The 19,924-nt window shown below is 47.5% G+C and overlaps 2 protein-coding genes across 5 annotated transcripts in view; one reads left to right on the top strand and one right to left on the bottom strand.

The window, feature by feature from the left end:
• The window catches only part of LOC147031075 (uncharacterized), a 115,217-nt gene that overhangs the window by 26,747 nt on the left and 68,546 nt on the right, over positions 1–19,924 (bottom strand). The gene's annotated exons all lie outside the window — the stretch shown is intronic.
• On the top strand, positions 3,375–19,580 carry LOC147031077 (uncharacterized). 2 transcript variants are annotated; one of them, XM_085875784.1, is made up of 4 exons: positions 3,375–6,715; positions 7,044–7,140; positions 7,245–7,329; positions 19,442–19,572. In XM_085875784.1, the coding sequence occupies exon 1, from the start codon at positions 3,625–3,627 to the stop codon at positions 5,275–5,277; it is 1,653 nt and encodes a 550-aa protein (XP_085731910.1). In that variant the 5' UTR covers positions 3,375–3,624; the 3' UTR covers positions 5,278–6,715; positions 7,044–7,140; positions 7,245–7,329; positions 19,442–19,572. The 2 variants fall into 2 exon arrangements, with proteins under 2 accessions (XP_085731910.1, XP_085731909.1); XM_085875783.1 differs by lacking the exon at positions 7,245–7,329 and having other exon boundaries at positions 19,442–19,580.

Here is a 19,924-nt window from a genome sequence, read left to right as displayed (position 1 = left end):
AAGGTCATGTGGTCTGATGAGACCAAAATAGAGCTTTTTGGTTTAAACTCCACTCGCCGTGTTTGGAGGAAGAAGAAGGATGAGCACAACCCCAAGAACACCATCCCAACCATGAAGCATGGAGGTGGAAACATCATTATTTGGGGATGCTTTTCTGCAAAGGGGACAGGACGACTACACCGTATTGAGGGGAGGATGGATGGGGCCATGTATCGCGAGATCTTGGCAAACAACCTCCTTCCCTCAACAAGAGCATTGAAGATGGGGCGTGGCTGGGTCTTCCAGCATGACAACGACCCGAAACACACAGCCAGGGCAACTAAGGAGTGGCTCCATAAGAAGCATCTCAAGGTCCGGAAGTGGCCTAGCCATTCTCCAGACCTGAACCCAATGGAAAATCTTTGGAGGGAGCTGAAAGTCTGTGTTGCCCAGCGACAGCCCCAAAACCTGAAGGATCTGGAGAAGATCTGGATGGAGGAGTGGGCCAAAATCCCTGCTGCAGTCTGTGCAAACCTGGTTAAGAACTACAGGAAACGTCTGATCTCTGTAATTGCAAACAAAGGTTTCTGTACCAAATATTAAGTTCTGTTTTTCTGATGTATCAAATACTTATTTCATGCAATAAAATGCAAATTCATTATTTAAAAATCATACAATGTGATTTTCAGGATTTTTGTTTTCGATTCCATCTTTCACAGTTGAAGTGTACCTATGATAAAAATTACAGACCTCTACGTGCTTTATAAGTGGGAAAACCTGCAAAATCGGCAGTGTATCAAATACTTGTTCTCCCCACTGTATATATATATATATATATATATATATATATATATATATATATATATATATATATATATATATATATATATATATATATATATATATATATATATATATATATATATATATATATATATATATATATATACAATTCCAGCAGTGTGTGCATGCGTGCGTGACCGCTGTTTCTCGACAACCACTGGTCCGATCTAATTGAAACTTACCAACTACATTGCTGGGGACCTGAGTATGTGTCTTTTCAAGGTTTGATTTTAATCGCACAAGTGCTTCCCAAGTTCTGGCCATTTATTTACCAACCAATGACAGGACACGTTGCTGCGTGGGCGTGGACGATGGGGGAAGGGTACCTCAGCAGCGCTCCCTATTACGGGTTACAACGTACGAACTTCCGGATAATGATGACTTCGTGTATTCTAATAATTTCTCGATTACTTATGCGCATTTACAGATAAACACAATGCCCCAAGTTATGATCGTTTTCATATTAGACTCTGCATAAATTTCGGTAACATCAGAGTTAGCTGGTATGCTCCGAAGCAGGAGGTAAATTTTTTTTTGCACGTTTTTTTTCTTCTTTTTTTTCTCCTCTTTCCTCTTCTCTTTGTGTTTTTCCTTGCGATGACATTGCGAAAAGGCAAAATACGTTGGCGCTCATTGAATAATTATTGGCTATTAAAACTAAATTGCGAATAATCGTAACTGCGATATGCGAACTTCCGGACAGTGAGGACTTGACTTCCGGATCGTGTCGAGTCCTGTATTCTTTCTCGATTTTGTCTCGATTTATCGACTTACTGTATTCTTTCTTTCTCGATTTCTGTACTTTCTCGGTTTCTTTCTTGATTTTCTTTAACACAATACCTCAATCCAGTCAGTGACGATTACTGTATTCTTTCTCGATTTTTTTTTCTTGATTTATCGACTTCCTGTTGTCTTTCTTTCTCGATTTCTGTACTTTCTCGATTTCTTTCTCGATTTTCTTAAACACAATGCCCCAATCCAGTCGTCGTTTCCGACAGCAAAGGAACGAAGCTGCACGTCATGCATGCACAATGGAATCCAACGAAACACGAGCTGCTCGCTTGACACGCGACGCAACACGCGTGACAAGGTGTTGTGCAGCTCAAACGGATGAAGAACGAACTGCTCACTTGGCAGACAACACTGAACGTGAGGCAAGGTGTCGTGCAGCTGAAACGGATGAACAACGAGCTGCTCGCTTGGCAGACAACACTGAACGCGAGGCAAGGCGTCGTGCAGAAGAAACGGATGAAGAACGAGCTGCTCGCTTGGTAGACAACACTGGACGCGAGGCAAGGCATCATGCAGAAGAAATCCCTCACCAGCGAGAAGACCGGCAAGTAAGGGATGCCCTACGCCATCAGGACGTACACTGTACGATACTAGAGCAGGCTCACCGTGAGAATCGCAACCTTGCTCGATACGATGATACAGATTTCTTCCAAGAGGAACTTCATGTTGAGTACAGGCAAGCGTTGAGCAGGACCTCATTATTTCAATGCACTAAATGCTCACATTCTGATGCTTTTGTGTGGACCGAGGAGAGAAGAGGATTTTGCTGCAACGACGGCAAGGTCGACCTTAAGCATGATCCTACGAATCCAAAACCTGGTTCAATTCCATCACAACCTCCAGATCTTATTAAAAACCTTTTCCTTAACCAGGACTTTGTGAAGCATGCGAAACAGAACAACAACGCGCTGGCAATGGCAAGTATCGGTGTCCGAAAGATAGGTATGCCTGGCTTCAATCCTGGAGTGCGCATACAAGGTAAGGTTTACCATTACATTGGTGCTCCTCTTGCCGATCTGGGTTGTACCCCACGCTTTGCTCAGATCTACTTTCACGATCCAGCCCATGAGCTGGAGTATCGTCGTGCCCACACCTCGAACAGTAGCCTGAATGAGCATTTTTTGCTAAGAGCACAACAGGCCATTCATGAGTGCAACCCATACGTCCAGCAATTCAAATCAGCCATTGAGTATGTGGTTCATAATGATAGCGCCAATGAACTGAAAATTGTGTTTACAGGTCACACGTGGCGCCGAGACCTTCATCATGGTACCGTCAACCTTCCCTCACCAGACAGCGATGTGGCTGTCATTGCTCCAGGGGCCATGACAACAGAGCAGTTTGGAAGGCTGGCAGTCGGTGTTCACCTCAGATGAGGAGGTTTACAGACAATATACGCCATGCATCCAGCGTATGATCCTCTATCATACATACTTCTGCTACCCTGCGGCACCCAGGGGTACCACACTGAGTTAGCAGGGATAACGCCAACATCTTTCTTGTTTACAGGTCACACGTGGCGCCGAGACCTTCATCATGGTACCGTCAACCTTCCCTCACCAGACAGCGATGTGGCTGTCATTGCTCCAGGGGCCATGACAACAGAGCAGTTTGGAAGACTGGCAGTCGGTGTTCACCTCAGATGAGGAGGTTTACAGACAATATACGCCATGCATCCAGCGTATGATCCTCTATCATACATACTTCTGCTACCCTGCGGCTCCCAGGGGTACCACACTGAGTTAGCAGGGATAACGCCAACATCTTTCTTCCACTACCATCTCCAAGTACGTGATCCTACTCATCACTTCAATCTCCTACTTCGTGGTGGAAAGTTGACACAGCAGTACGTATGCGATATGATGGCAAAAATTGAGTCGCACCGTCTCAATTGGATTCACTGCAACCAGAAGTCAATTAAGGCAGAAAAGCATAAGATCATCGTTGATGCGTTGAACAGTGACGCTGAGGTGCTACCTGGACGCCTCACCATTCTGCCGCCATCAATTTATGGGTCACCACGTTGGTATGCCAAAGAGTTTCAGGATGCAATGGCTTTGGTCCGAGTCAAGGGAAAACCTGATTTTTTTCCTAACATTCACCTGCAACCCAAAGTGGCCAGAAATTAAACAATCACTTTTTGAGGGTCAGTCAGCCAATGAAAGACCTGATATCATCGCCCAGGTGTTTCATATGAAGGTGGAAGCACTCAAAGCAGACCTCCTCAAGAATGACATCTTGGGGCATGTGGACACTTATGTGATAGTGAAGGAAACGCAAAAGTGTCACCTTCCCCATATACACATGCTCCTGACCGTGGTACCTCGCGACAAGCTCAGAACACCAGCAGATGTTGATCGCGTGGTCTCTGCTGAGATTCCTGACAAACGCACAAATCCGGAACAACACCGTATCGTGACATCACACATGATTCACGGCCCATGTGGGAAATGGAACATCTCGAGCCCTTGCTCAGCAGACCGGAAGTGCACAAAGGACTATCCCAAAGCCAGACGAGAAACGACAAGCTTCTATGATGACTCCTATCCCCTGTACAGAAGACGGGCAGAATCAGCACCTGGTGATCCCATCATGAAGACAATACGAGGCGGTGCTAGCGTATTGGTTAACAATGCATGGGTTGTGCCTTACAACCCATATATTGTCCTCAGGTACGATGCTTACATCAACCTTGAGATCGTATGTGCTGTCACCAGTGTGAAGTGTCTGTCCAAATACCTTGAAAAGTGCCCGGACCAGTGCCTGGTCAGACGAGAGCCACATGAGAGGATGCGAGAGGCATTACGACATGATGAAGTGACACGATACGAACTGGGGCGTTACATCACCACATCTGAGGGAGACTGGCGCATATACGATTTCCCCATTCAAAGCAAGTACCCACCAGTCGAGATGCTGGCACTCCATCAACAGGATGAGCAGGTGATCACGTTCAATGACGAAGGTGCCGTACAGAACGTGGCAGAGTCAGGACCCCCTGCAACAACGCTCACCGCCTTTTTCGAAGCCATGAATCTCCATCCACACATGCGCCATGTTCTATATCCAGATGTGTTCCAACACTTCACCTACTTTAGGAAAAGGTTTCAATTGCGGAAGAGAAGGCTGAGTTTCCAGGATAACCGTAAGGCTGATACAGTTGGGCGGCTCCCCATTATTTCCGTCAACTCACACAATGCCGAGTTGTACTATCTACACATGCTACTGTACCGCATGCCTGGTCCCACATGCTTTCAGGATCTCCGTCGTGTTGGTGGTAGGGTCATGGAGACCTATCTGGCAGCCTGCATTGCGTATGGCATCGTTGACAATGACCAGGAGGTGGATTCTGTTATGGAAGAGGCTGCAAATATTGCATTTGGCCCTGCAGTCCGCGAAGTATTTGCCAACATGCTCATATTCGTCCTCAGAGGCAACCACGTGCAGTTCTGGGAAAGGCACAAGTATGCGCTGTACGAGGACTTCATGTGTGCAGCAGGTGTGAATGAGCCAAATGAACGCATTGTGAGTGAAGTGCTACTGGAGCTGAGGGACAAAATTGAGAGGCACGGCTTTTCGCTCAGTAAGAGCTTTGGCCTTCCTGAGCCTGAACCAGTTCATATCCAATCTCGCATTCCCCGCGTTATCGAGCACGAAACATGACACAATGATAGGAGAACTTGAGGCTCACATCGCTCAAACAGAGTGCCTTCTTAATGACGAGCAGCATGTTGTTGTCGATAAAGTGATGACGAGTGTGGAACACGGACATGGCTGGATGATCGCAGTTGATGTAAGTGGTGGGACTGGGAAAACATTCACATTGTCTCATATACTCAACAAAGTGCGAGCAAAGGGCAAAGTGGCTCTTGCGACTGCTGCAAGTGGTATTGCAGCTACTCTGCTGCCTAAAGGGGTCACCTTCCATAGTAGGACCAAGTGTCCTCTCATTCTCACTGATGAGTCCACTTGCAACATCAGTGTACATGACACCACTGCAGCACTCATACGAATGACGAATATAATGGTGGTGGATGAGGTTTCAATGATGGATGGTCGCGCATTGGAGGCAGCAGATCGAACATTCCAGTGGCTTCGGGGCTCAGAGGAACCATTTGGCGGCATCACAATGGTTTTCAGTGGTGACTGGAGGCAGATCCTTACCATTGTGCCACACAGTAGCCGTATTGACATAGTTGGAAGGTGCTTCAAGAGTTCATACCTGTGGAGAAAACTGCAGATATTTCGTCTCACAGTAAACATGAGGATCATGCAGGGTGCTGGAGAAGAACAGGACGAATCTGATTTTGCAAAATTCCTGCTGGATCTCGGTGAAGGGAAGATTCCTGTCAATCCAGAAAAGGGTGAATTTGCTATTGAGCTCAGGGAACCGCTCATTCTTCCAGGTGAAAAACTTCAGGATATTGTCACTTGGGTGTACGAGGACTTGCACAACAACACTACCAACCCCAAGTGGCTATGCAAGCGTGTTATACTATGTCCGACAATTCCGAAGTCGATCAGGTAAATGACTACATGACAACCCTATTTCTAGGGGAGGAACATGTTTACTGTAGCGTCGAGACAGCGGAATCTGAGGGTGATCATTTGTATCCGCCTGAGTTCCTGAACACCCTCTGTCCATCTGGTATGCCTCCACATCAGATCACTCTCAAGGTGGGTCTGGTGATCATACTGCTACGAAACTTCGACCAGCAGAGCAGGCACTGCAATGGCTCAAGGTACATCATCCATCAGATCCTTCCAAATCTGTGATGGGTGTCAATTCTGGGCGCACATTGCTCATTCCACGCATAACCTTGAGTCCATCTGACAACATCTTCCCGTTCACTCTGCGGCGTCAGCAGTTTCCGGTACGACCATGCTTTGCCATGACTGTGAATAAATTCCAAGGGCAGTCACTCCACCGTGTTGGGGTCTTCTGCACAAGAGACTTCTTCAACCATGGTCAGTTCTATGTGGCTGCCAGTAGGGTTGGCAGATCCAGCAGCCTCCGCATTATTGCCCTGGACGAAGAAACAAAGAAGAAGCGCCGTTTCCTCAGCAATGTTGTTTATGAAGAGGTGCTAACGAGATAAAGGTGTGTACATCGTCGACCGAGAATTAACAGGGTCTATCTGACATTTCATTCAAATTTAGAAGAAGTCCATGTAGAAGGGCAACAGAGGAAACTAAGTAAGATTATTTTATGTAACCTTTATATGTACCTGTTATGTAGCACACGATATGAAAATAAAATGTTATGAGATAGCGGGAATTCCATTTGAATTTTTGATTTCATTTTTCTCAAACTTTAAAAAAGTGTAGTTGGACCCTGTTAATTCACGGTCGACGACATGTAGACAATTTTTATTATTATTTATTTATTGAAAAAAATTGTTCCGAAAATAACATCAAAATGTTGGCAGATCCAGCAGCCTCCGCATTCTTGCCCTGGACGAGGAAACAAAGAAGGGCCGTTTCCTCAGTAAATGTTGTTTATGAAGAGGTGCTAACGAGATAAAGGTGTGTACATGCAGACAATTTTTATTATTATTTATTTATTGAAGAAAAATTGTTCCAAAAATAATTTATCAAAAAAAGTGCAAAACTTTTTTTTTGTTTCCAAGTGTTAAAACGGTGTGGCCTTTGGAAGTGTTAAGAAATTCAGCTGTACTCAACATGCTTGCCAACGAAATACATCTCAATTTGGTGGTATGCTTTGCAAACTATTCTTTTTTTAAACTATTTTAAAACTAAAACAATTTGAACATGGAATACCTATGACACTGTACTTTCAGGTCTCCTACAAATCCGACCCTGTCGCCTCACTGTGGCATAGGAGTGGCAATGGTCAATGGCAGTGAATGTCATGGCTAGCAAAGACAGGGTGATAAACTTGATTTTAATTTGCATTTTAAGTAACTCTGTGTGTGTAAGTATCACAGCAGTTCTTACTTCAATGCAAGCGATAATTTGTGGATTGCATGTGAACATTCCATACGGGCACGCACTACTTCCGGATAGGGATGACTTCGTGTATTCTAATAATTTCTTGATTTCTTATGCGCATTTATAGATAAACACAATGCCCCAATCCAGTCGTCATTTACGAGAGCGAAGGAACGGCCTGTGTGGTTGTTGTTTCTGGCACGCGGTTTGACAGTTTTTTTTTTTGCATGTACGGCCACGCACGTATGGGCACGTGAGAGCGAAGGAACGGCCTGTGTGGTTGTTTCTGGCACGCGGTTTGAAAGTATTTTGTTTTGTTTTGTTTGCACGTACGGCCACGCACCTACGGGCATGCACTTGTATATATAAATGTATAAATATATAAATGTATAAATAAATAAATATATATATATTGTTGGGGTGCTGGGTTCGGGGGTGGGGAACGACCGCGAGATGGAGCAGTTGGGCCGTCTCCCACGGAACACCCGGAATTGGAGGTCGTCACTCCGGATAACTCCGAAGTCGACGGGTCGCTTAATGGGCCGTGGATGCCAATATTTCGACTGCGCGGTTTGGGTCTTTTTGCCTGATTCCAATTTACCTAATTAGCCACGTGGTCTAGCTACCGGGGAAGCCAGACCATCGGCCGGCTTTGTCCGAACCGAGTCGCTGTGACTGACTCGGATCCGGCATAACCGAGCGGGAATTACCAAAGCCGCGCCGGTCCAAATAACAATCTATGGCACAATCGGCCTCACTATAACTCTAACCCAAACCATGCTAAGCCAATGATAGAAAGCACAGAAAACTAGCTGGTACATTTAACACGGGGTTTATTCACAATAATCAGGAAGGGAGACACAGAGCAGAGTTAATCCGACTAAATTGCAATGTACAAAAAGCAACGCACTGATGCAATTCTACTTATAAGACTGGCCGCAGACAGACACACACACCGCAAAAAGAAATGGAGCCAACTAGCCTTAATTCGGACGCTCCAGCCACGGAGGATAGGCAACCTGGGGGTTCGAGTTCGGTCGGGTACCTGGCCGCCTCATGCGGTCTGGCCGACCTGCACTTGTGAGCTCAGAGTCCGTTAAAGGGATCGGGGTCCCCAGCTCGAGGGCTCCACACGAACCACAATCCAACGAGCGCACACAAACTACCACGGTGGGACTCGAACCCACAGCCAGAATCCAGCGAGCAACCAGGATCCTATGGACGACCAGCCACTAACGAATGATGATGAGGACCAGGGAACGAAGACGGGAACCAAGATGACCAAGGCACGATCGAAAAAGGACCCCCACTCATCTTTGAGCGCCTCACGATTCTTTTTATCCACCCCCCCCCCCCCCGTGTGGGGTGGAGGGATCCGTTTCTCTGGTAACTCGCTCCGGATTGGACGAGGGGTTTCGGGTGTCGTGGTGGCCAGCCGTGATTGGAGGAGGGGCTTGTCGGCATCTTGGTGCTCCTGCCCCGAGAGAGGCTCTTTTGCCTTCCCCAGTGTCGACAGGGGAGACATTCTTTTTTGATGGGGCGGAGTTAGAGCTCCGAGGTGAGGGGGCTCCGCCCACGTCCATAGTCAGAAACACTTGCGTTATGGCACCATGGTGTGAAGTGAAGGTTGGGCAGGTGAAGCGCTTGTTCGCCCGCAGAGTGGGAGGAGGAGTGAAGTGAGGATTTTGTTGGCGTTGGCAGATTTAAAGATGTAAAAAATCTCACGATAAAAGAAACCCGCACCACACACATGAAATTAACCCATTAGACATAGGGGAGGGATTCTAACTATCCACATATACTTAACGAAATTACTGAACTATGGGACTGCTGACTATCTGTGTGCAAAAGGCTTCCAAATTCGTAACACTACCCCCCCCCCCCCCGGGTGAGTGCACGGGAGCTTGAAGGTCAGGTGTCTTCAGGGCCTACTCAAAAGGTCCCTTTTTGTTGGTCACTGAACCCCCCCCCCCTTTTTTTCTTTTTTAGTCTTCAGCTGCAGGAGGCAACCCACCCAAACAAGGCAAGCCATGCGCCATCCCACAGGCCATTTGAAGTGGCCTTTATGCAAGAACCAGGTAGCCGGGCTGCACACGCAGTCCCTGGCACAGTCAGGTCAGGTATGGGAGCATGTGCCAGAACAGCGCGTCGCTGCGTCCACTTTCCGCCGGTACTCCAGGGGCCTCCGTCTGGCCATCCCCGAGGCAAATGCCAGGCACATCCCCATCTCCTTGAGATGATGGTCAAGCTGCTGCAACCACGAGGCACGTGGTCGGCCCACTGGCCTCCTCCACTCATGAGACTCCCTCGCTGAGAGAATCTGGTGAGCAGGATCAGCATCAGGAAAACTAGCTACATGTCCATACAGCCGCAATTGACGCTCACGGACTATGCAGGTAACAAATCTCATCCGAGTCTCTCTCAGCAACCGCTCGTTGGACACAAAATTCGACCAGCGATAGCCAGGATTCTCCAAAGGTTTCTCCGACCTTCTCTCCGATTTTCCGACCAGCGATAGCTGGCACAGTGAATGGAGATAGACTGGAATGGACGCAAAACACAAGATGATGGATGCAAGGGCTGCGCGATCGCAGTCCCATGGTGAGACAGCCGGCAGGGCAGTCTTTGCAAACACTTGCTGGGATGGTCCTGGCACACATGGATGGTTGGTGACATGGAGGTCATGCAAATCAAGGGCAAGGCAGGCATGGGGTCAAGGCAAAGGCAGGCAAGGCAAAGTATGGCGAGGCAAATGCGGACCAGCAGATGCAGCTCAAACACAGGAGGTCGGCATGTGAAACTGGCCGGCCTCAGTCTGCTCCCGTGAGGTTGTGGAGAGAGTGCGGTGGTGCCGGCCGATCCAGAAACGGACTTGGACCTCCCCTACTGTCTCCCCCCAACCTAATACCACTGCCTGTCTTTGTCCACACCCACTCCCTTACCCACCCACTCCCTTACCCACCCACTCCCTTACCCACCCACTCCCTTACCCACCCACTCCCTTACCCACCCACTCCCTTGTCCACACCCATTCCACAAAATTTAGACTTCCCCCCCTTTTTTTTTTCCTTTTTCTTTCTTTTATAATTCCAAGTGTCCCTAACCCTCATACTGTCCTTGTCCGGCTAACCTATCCTACCTGCCTACTCCCAATCCCTAAGATCCTTCTTGAGGGGAATAAGGAAGAGACAGGTGGATCTGTCTTGAGGCCCAATGGAGCCTCAGAATAGCCTCCACAGATTTCAGCAATCTTTCCAAGGTGGATCCAGCGGCCTATGGAGAGCGAAGGGATGGATGGTGTGAAGGGGTACACATTTCCTATCTGTCCTATCCTTTATTAAACTTGAAACTATCCCCTGGGCTTTTCAACACGCCTGTCTCTTTAAACTATTGGTTCGAGAAACCATGATTCCCATCACCTGTGTTGGTGTTCGTTATTATTTTGGGCCTGGCCCGCAAATTTTCTCTCGTGCTCTTGCACAATTTTGTGGCTGGGCAGCGGGGCTCAATTGGCAGGGATTCCCTTCTGCCGAACTCGAACTACGGCACCCCCGGGCAGCTGAGGCTGTCTCTGAGCCGACCTACTCCGTATGAATGCGGGGAGTGCCCTTCCTGGCTACTCCCCCTTATATGCCCACGTGGCATTTCTGGTGCTCCGGGTCCCATTCCGAGGGTCGCCCGTGCCCATTTCACTATCCCTGTCGCTTGGACCCATGGCCTACTCTGGCCGACTTCTCCGTGCCCAGGGTGCCCTCTACTCAGTACTCACCTTTCCATAGTCACGCTCCCAGCCGGTCAATGGACTCCTTTACCCTTCAAAGAGGTATCGTGCCTTCTTCCAACACCAACAACAAAGCGACCTCCTTTTGGTAAATTTAACTAACCCACTAACTAACATTACATTGACCCCGAGTTCCCTTCGGTGGGATTCACTCCTCCCCCCAATCATTCATTCGCACCATACATTCCACATTCACTCCATTCACACTTGGGCCCACTGTCCCACATTCATTCATTATGTTTCTTTCACTTCATTTTATTTTTATTTCACCAATTCACTTCAACACTAACACTCTGCTCGCTATGTCCCCCTAACTAATTTGTGCTCCCCATCATCCCTTATTTTAATGCACGTTCCATTTAATTCTACATATCTAATCTACGTCCCCACTATACACGTTCCATGTCCGTTTATGTCTCCATTCCATTTCTAAATTCTAAACTAGATTCCCCTAACTCGTGTTCCCAGGCCCCATGGACAACTACCCATGCCCCATGAAGCCGGTCTATCCAGCGCTAAACCGTTCCCACAAACTAATGCTCCTTTGCCCAGGCCGAGGATGTTTGCTACATCCTGGCCAGGCTCGTGCACTCGTGGCAAGGCTCGACGAGCCTTGCATCGCCAGGGCAGCTGTTTACAGCACGCTCGTCCCTTTCGTAATGTTGCCCCGGCGAGTGTCGGGGGCCCGCTAGTCCGGTCTGTCCGGGGCGGAGTTGGTGGTCTGGTGGGTCGCGGTCTCTCCCTGCGCGGGGCCCTACACTCCCGCGACAGGTGGCCCATTCGATCACAGTTATAGCACCTAACCGGGTATGGTGCATGCCTCCGACGCTCCCAATTGTACCCCCCTTCATTCCGAGCTGCGGCATCCACCAATGGCCCACCAGGTGTCCTCCTGCGAGCCATGTGCCATGGTCCAGAACCTGCCAACCGGCGGTCGACCATATTCCGGACCATTCCCTCCAGTTCCGCTCGGGTGCCGAGACCAGCCCCAGCTCCAGTCTCACGGCTGTCCACGGGGCCCACCTGCCGGACAGCTATCGCATGTCGCTCAGACCCTCTAGCCGGTGGCTTCGCTGCCTCCCATCGGGCGGCAGTGTCAGCCGCCTTCTGGAGGTTTTCCGGCCGAAATGTCGTCAACAGGGCCCCGGTGTCGGTGCCCGCAAGAGCCTGGATGAAATAATCCAGGGCAAGGTCTTCCTGGTAGGGCGCTGCCATGTTCGCATGTGCGATCCCCACTGCAAGGCGAATATCATAAGCCGAGTCTCTCATTTTCTCATGGGGCTGTCGTTTTCGCCCACTGAGCTGAGCCTTAACAAGCTCGCTCTGCTGCTCTATCCCAAATTGGTTATTTAGGGCCGAACGGAGGCCTGGCAACGTTATTGCTCCCGGGGTCATTGTGGTCAGGACCTCGGCCGCCGCGCCATGCAGAACTGCTACCAGATGGATCCCACTCTCGTCCGCGCTCCAGTCATTACCCCTGGCCACGTGGTCAAATTGGGCCAAATACGCCCTCAGGTCGGTCTTTCCATCATATGGAGCTCGGGGCACCGTCTGGCCTCCCGGGTTCCAAGCCCCATTCACCAGTCCTTGCGGGAAGGATGGAGGGGCGGACCCTCCGGATTCCAGTGGTGCTCTACCCCCGCAAAGCCTAAGCCACTCGCTCGGACAATTTGTCAACCCCGTCTGGGTTGATGCGAGCCCCACACCATCTCGTGCACTCAACCATGCCTTCTCACTCACATTCTGCACTCACTCCGGCACAATAATACTGGGGGCTCGCGTGAGGCCAAGAGACCCCGGGGCCTCTGCCCCCCCCCCACAAACTTGGCATGTACCCTTTCGCATCATTCCCCAGCTTCACCTCGCCCAGCCTTACCTTTACTGGACTCACCTGGTCACGATCTGCTTCGAGGCAGCATATCCTCTCCCTCTGTTCCTGAAGGAGGCCATCCTGCCCCTTGCATCGGGTCTCAAGACATTCCACAAGCTCCACCTTAATGTTCCTTACATTTCCCTCAATCTGTGTTTGCTCCTCTCTCACTTTATTTAATTCGTCTTTGACCTGTTCTATTTCCCTTCGTGGCTCTGTTACCCTTCGCCATGCTAAAACCCTCCTTTGTCTCGTCCTCGTGTTTCTTCAATCGCTCCCCCAATTCTTGGTTCTCCGTCTCGACCTTCCGTCCTATCTCTTTAACCATTTCCTTGTGTCTCATTTTACACCCTTCCTTTACGGCTTCCAATTTCCCCTTTGCTTCCTGCTGGCATTGTTTTAAATTTTGTATCGTGGCCATGTTTTATTCCATTTCCTTTCTTAATTGCCCTTGTCCTTTTTTAATTTATTTTACCCCTGCCCTAGTTTGTCTACTTCCCGTCCAACTGTCGCTATCCTCGTCGTCACGTCCTCCTTACCCGCTTCCATCGCGGACCAAACATCTTCCACACTCCCTTTCAACTCATTCATCTCCCCACGTACAGTGTCGATCTCATCCACCATTATCAGGTCCATCGTCCGCATTTCGCCTTTCAGCTTTGCCAGCTCCACCTTTATTTCTTCCTGACCCGCCTTCATTTGTGCTTGGAAGCTTATTCCCATGTTCTGCATCTCTCCTTTCATTTCTTGCATATTCGCATTTGTGTGCTCTTCCATTTTTTTGCTTATTAGCATTCGTTTGGTTTTGTAAATTGATTCCCATGTTTTCCATTAATTGTTTCATTCCCTCCATAATCCGGCTCATGTCCCATGGCTCTGGTGGAGCCGATCCGCCACGATCGGGTACGGATCCGTTAGAGATCGTTCGGTCCTCTGGGAGGGAAATTTGATGCAGGGCGGGGGGGGGTCATCCACCGCCCCTCCTGCGCCCATTATAACCTCTGGGTCCGATCGCGGGGGGGCATATTCTTGCATGGAGGTGTCGCCCTGGACCAGGGATTCCTTCAAGCTGAGGTCTGAACCCACCTGCTCCTGCCCATCTTGGCCCACCATGGTTCGTCTTGAGAATAATTTAAATTGTTCTTAATTTGAAGGGGGTGGGGGGTTCGCTCTGTGCACCCCTGATCCGAATCCTGTGAATTTCTCTATGGAGGCGGAGGGGTTCGAATCCCACTCCTGACACCAATTGTTGTGGTGCCGGGTTCGGGGGCAGGGAACGACCGCGAGATGGAGCAGTTTGGCCGTCTCTCACCGAACACCCGGAATTGAAGGTCCGTCACTCCAGATAACTCCGAAGTCGACGGGTCGCTTAATGGACCGTGGACGCCAATATTTCGACCGTGCGGTTAGGGTCTTTTTGTCTGATTCCAATTTACCTAATGAGCCGCGCGGTCTGGCTACCGGGAAAGCCACACCCTCAGCCGGATTTGTCCGAACTTAGTCGCTATTATCGACTCGGATCCAGCGTAACCGAGCGGGAATTACCAAAGCCACGCCGGTCAAAATAACAATTTACGGCACAATCGGCCTCACCATAACTCATACCTGAACGATGCTAGGCCAATGAGAGAAAGCACAGAAAACGAGCTGGTACATTTAACACGGGGTTTATTCACAATAATCAGGAAGGGAGACACAGAGCAGAGTTAATCCGACGAAATTGCAATGTACAATAAGCAAGACACTAATGCAATTCTACTGATAAGACTGGCCATAGACAGACACACCACCCAAAAAGAAATGGAGCCAACTGGACTTTATTCGGACCCTCCAGCCGCAGAGGATAGGCAAGCTGTGGGTTACAGTTCGGTCGGGTACCTGGCTGCCTCGTGTGGTCTGGCTGACCCGCACTTGTGAGCTCGGAGTCCGTTAAAGGGATCGGGGTCCCCAGCTCGAGCGCTCCACACGAACCACAATCCAACGAGCGCACACGAACCACCACGGTGGGACTCGAACCCACAGCCAGAATCCAGCGAGCAACCAGGATCCTATGGACGACCAGTCACCAAGAAACGACGACGACGACCAGGGAACGAAGACGGGAACCAAGATGACCAAGGCAAGACCAAAAAAGGACCCCCACTCGTCTTTGAGTGCCTCGCGATTCTTTTTATCCCCCCTGTACGGGGTGGAGGGATCCGTTTCTCTGGTAACTCACCTCCGAATTGGACGAGGGGTTTCAGGTGTCGTGGTGGTCATCCGTGATTGGAGGAGGGGCGTGTCGGCGTCTCGGTGCTCCTGCCCTGAGAGAGGCTCTTTTGCCTTCCCCAGTGTCGACAGGGGAGACATTCTCTTTTGATGGGGCAGAGTCAGAGCTCCGAGGCGAGGGGGCTCCGCCCACGTCCGTAGTCAGAAACACGTGCGTTATGGTGCCGTGGTGTGAAGTGAAGATTGGGCGGGTGAAGCGCTTGTTCGCCCGCAGAGTGGGAGGAGGAGTGAAGTGAGGGATTTGTTGGCGTTGGCAGATTTTAAGATGAAAAATCTGACTATAAAAGAAACCCGCAGCGCATAATTCGTAACAGTGTGTGTGTGTGTGTGTGTGTGTGTGTGTGTGTGTGTGTGTGTGTGTGTGTGTGTGTGTGTGTGTGTGTGTGTGGATATATATATGGATATATATATATATATATATATATATATATATATATATATATATATATATATATATATATATATATATATATATATATATATATATATTGTGACGTTCACGGGACTTGAACAGTCCCGCCAACGTAGAATGAGCCGAAACGATGGAGGCGATTTATTTGTTTATAACCCAAACATGGCGGTTCTAATCGCTCTACCGCAAACGGGATGAGGAAGGTGGCACGAGTCACTTTTCACTGAGTTGATGATGTTTATTCGTTTTTATCATTACCAGAAATAACAAGACTCTGCAAGAAGAGGGATCCGGGGCGATTCGACGGGATGGTGTGGGATCGGGCGTGGGGAAAAACACAGACAATTCCAATGAATATACAGTTCTCAATCCCTCGAAGGCGCCAAGCACACACACACACACACACACACACACACACACACACACACACACACACACACACACACACACACACACACACACACACACACACACACACACACACACACACACAACGTAGCTATTTCTGGTGGTCAGGCTGGACCGTGGTGTGGACGCAACTGTCCCTGGACCGGCGTCGGACGAGCTGGCCTTGCTCTCATCAGGTGTCAGGAGAAACCATGGTGCTGTCGACCTCCTGGTCTTGGCCCAAGTCCGCCCACAGCCGCCAGGGAACCAGCTCCGGCGCCAAGCCGCGAGCAGGAGAGGGAGGCAGGTCCGCCCGCCGCCCGACCCCGCACTCCGAGTCAGCAGAACCCCAGAGCCAACCAAAGCGAGGCACGAGGCTCGGCAAGGCTCCCAGACACGATCAAGAACACGATCGATTCAGCACAACAACCAGGACGCTCTCTGCCGCCACAGCTTCCACACCAAAAAACACGATCGTTCTGGTTGTAATCTTCTTCTTCTTCCTTTTCGACCCCGAACAGAACCTTTTTATCCTTCGTCCTCGTCACTCCCAATCGAGCCGTTTATTGGCCCACCGCCATCGCCTTCCGCCAATCGTGATCACGGGGCGGAGCCATCCGCTGCACTGTCCTGTGACGTCACGGCCAGTCTTCAGAGAATACCAAAAGGGGTTTACGCAGACACACTTACCCTATCCCGTGTCCCTATCTAATTACGTGACATTTATCATTTCCCCCTTGAAGAAATGAACATTTACTAGACAACTTATCACCACTGAATTGCTACTTATTACATCGAGATCCTGGTAAACTCGAACAGCATGGCATACCTAATTAAACATCCTAATTACCCTTTGAATGCATATCCCCCCTCAAACGTAACAATATATATATGTATATATATATATATATATATATATATATATATATATATATATATATACATATATATATATATATACATATACATATATATATATATATATACATATATATATATATATATATATATATATATACATATACATTTCTATATATATATATATATATATGTATGTATACATATATATACATATATATATATATATATATGTATGTATATATATATATATGTATGTATATATATATGTATGTATATACATATATATATATACATACATATATATATATACATACATATATATATATATACATACATATATATATATACATACATATATATATATATATATACATACATATATATATATATATACATATATATATATATATACATATATATATATATATACATATATATATATATATATATATATATATATATATATATACATATATACATATACATATATACATATATATATATATATATATATATATATACATATATACATATACATATATACATATATATATATATATATATATATATATATATATACATATATACATATACATATATACATATATATATATATATATATATATATATATATATATATATATATATATATACATATATATATATATATACATATATATACATATACATATATATACATATATATATATATATATATATATATATATATATATATATATATATATATATATATATATATATATAGATGTAGTTGTTGATTTTCGCCCGTTCGGCGTGGGGCCGACTGCCTTTGCCCAATTGCGGCCGCACACACCCACCGAACGAGCAATCCAGTCGTAGCTTCCGGATCAACGCCGAAACCCAGCAATGGGTGTTTTTAACCACCATAAACCAGCCAACTCTTCTGTCCACGCGCGACAGGGTCAATCGCCGAATTGTCGATATACCTAACTATTCGCCGGACAGAAATGCCAGGAGTTTATACCTCAACGGGACCTGCACGAAAACGAGCTGCTTAAGCAGCCCATTCCGTATGCGATTGCCGAACGGTTATATATCGCCAAGTCCCGTCAGACCAGATGTATGTTTTATCGGCTTATAAACAGCCAGCTAATTATTCCGAACGCTCCATGGCAGTCAATGTGAGGAAGGGACACAACGAGCAGGTGACATTTAACAATGGGGACATTTATTTCCATACACAGGCATGCAATGAATGGGGGGATGGTGAAAAGGACACGAGCAAAAACCTACAGCCGAGTTCTCTTATGAAATCTGAAGCAAATACAACACAGGCACTTAACAGTTTCCTACTTGTTAGACGGACCCACAAACATACGTACGTACACACACACCCAAGAAATTGTAGCTGATGCCTTAAATAAGGACTTCAACTCGGAGGGACAGATGAGCTGAAACCCAGAACCTATCTCGAACCTCTCCCCCTCGTGTGGTCTTCAAGCTGTTCGGACCCAGGCTCCAGCGAGGGCGAGCTGGATCCAATCGCCGTGAGCCGCGATCCTTCCCGAGCTCCAGCGAATCCCCTCTCGTTTCTGAACACGTGCTGGTGAGACGAGGCGCCGATCCTTCCCGTCGATGCGTCGCTTCCCCGATGAACCACCTCCAAGATGAGGCCAATGAGTCGCACCAAGCAGAGAACAAAGAGCTCCACGAACTAAGAAGAGCCAGCCGAACGACAAAGGAGAGCGCAAAACACGCGCGACTCTTGCAACTGGCGCTCCTCTCTCGATGAACAACAACCAACAAGCTCGAGCCGAGCAACCAGCTCAACTCCCTTTCGATGAACCAAGCACAAAAAACGAACCACCTCTCTTCCGAACAAAGCCAGAGTAGTCCATTTGCCAGAGAAGTAACCTTGTTGTCCTCAAAAGTGTATGGTTTAATGGTGGTTTCTTGTTCACAGGCACGCATAGACAAAATTAAGCTTGGTTGCCCGGATGGCAACCATGGGGAAATCTGTTATTTTTGCGCAAATACAAGATGGCCGTCATCGACTGGGCTGAAAATATAACTTTTTAGGTAATGAACTTAAAATTACACACAAGACATCTTTTCCATATAATTTTGGCACGTGGAATCAATATTTAACCTTATTTTTGTGATTAGAAGTAAATTTGAGGTCAATGTTCGAGTTCCTGGCAATTGTTTGCCGTGTGAGATACATTTTGAACGACAACAAGGTCACTATTCTGACAACTGGACGCTCACACACGACATTAATGCGAGTTACTAATTAATTGATTTGTTTTTACAGATATGGCTGATTCAAGGTGCATTCTTCCCGTGTGTCATGGTGGAGGGAATTGAAGAAATTCGCTGATCAAGGGATCAAGACATTGATCTCCTGTGCCAAAGCCCGTGGAGATGAAGAGCTACGTGCAAAACTACAGGACATTGTTGATGGTGGTGGTGATGCTGTTCGCATAGAATGTCACAAAGGATGCTACTGTACTTACACATCAAAACAAAAAATTGAGAGACTTCGTTAATCACAGAAAAGAGAAGCTGAAGATGATTGTGTTACAGTGACAACAAGATCTCGCACACAGGCAACAGGCAACAGGCAGTGGTGCGTTTGTTTACAAACGTGACTGCATTTTTTGTGGCAAAGAATGTTTACCTGTTGATGACAAACATCCACAAAGATGGGATCGTGTTCGTCAGTGCATGACTAAAGAACGTTTTGACAAGGAAGGTAATCCCATCCCAACTATGAAAGATGCCATCATTAATGCTG

Source organism: Eptatretus burgeri, chromosome 3 (assembly GCF_056783735.1).
Source record: "Eptatretus burgeri isolate ZD-2024b chromosome 3, Ebu_testis_v1, whole genome shotgun sequence".
NCBI lineage: Eukaryota > Metazoa > Chordata > Myxini > Myxiniformes > Myxinidae > Eptatretus > Eptatretus burgeri.
Note: the sequence above shows the minus strand (reverse complement) of the source record. Positions and strands in the feature narration are given on the sequence as shown.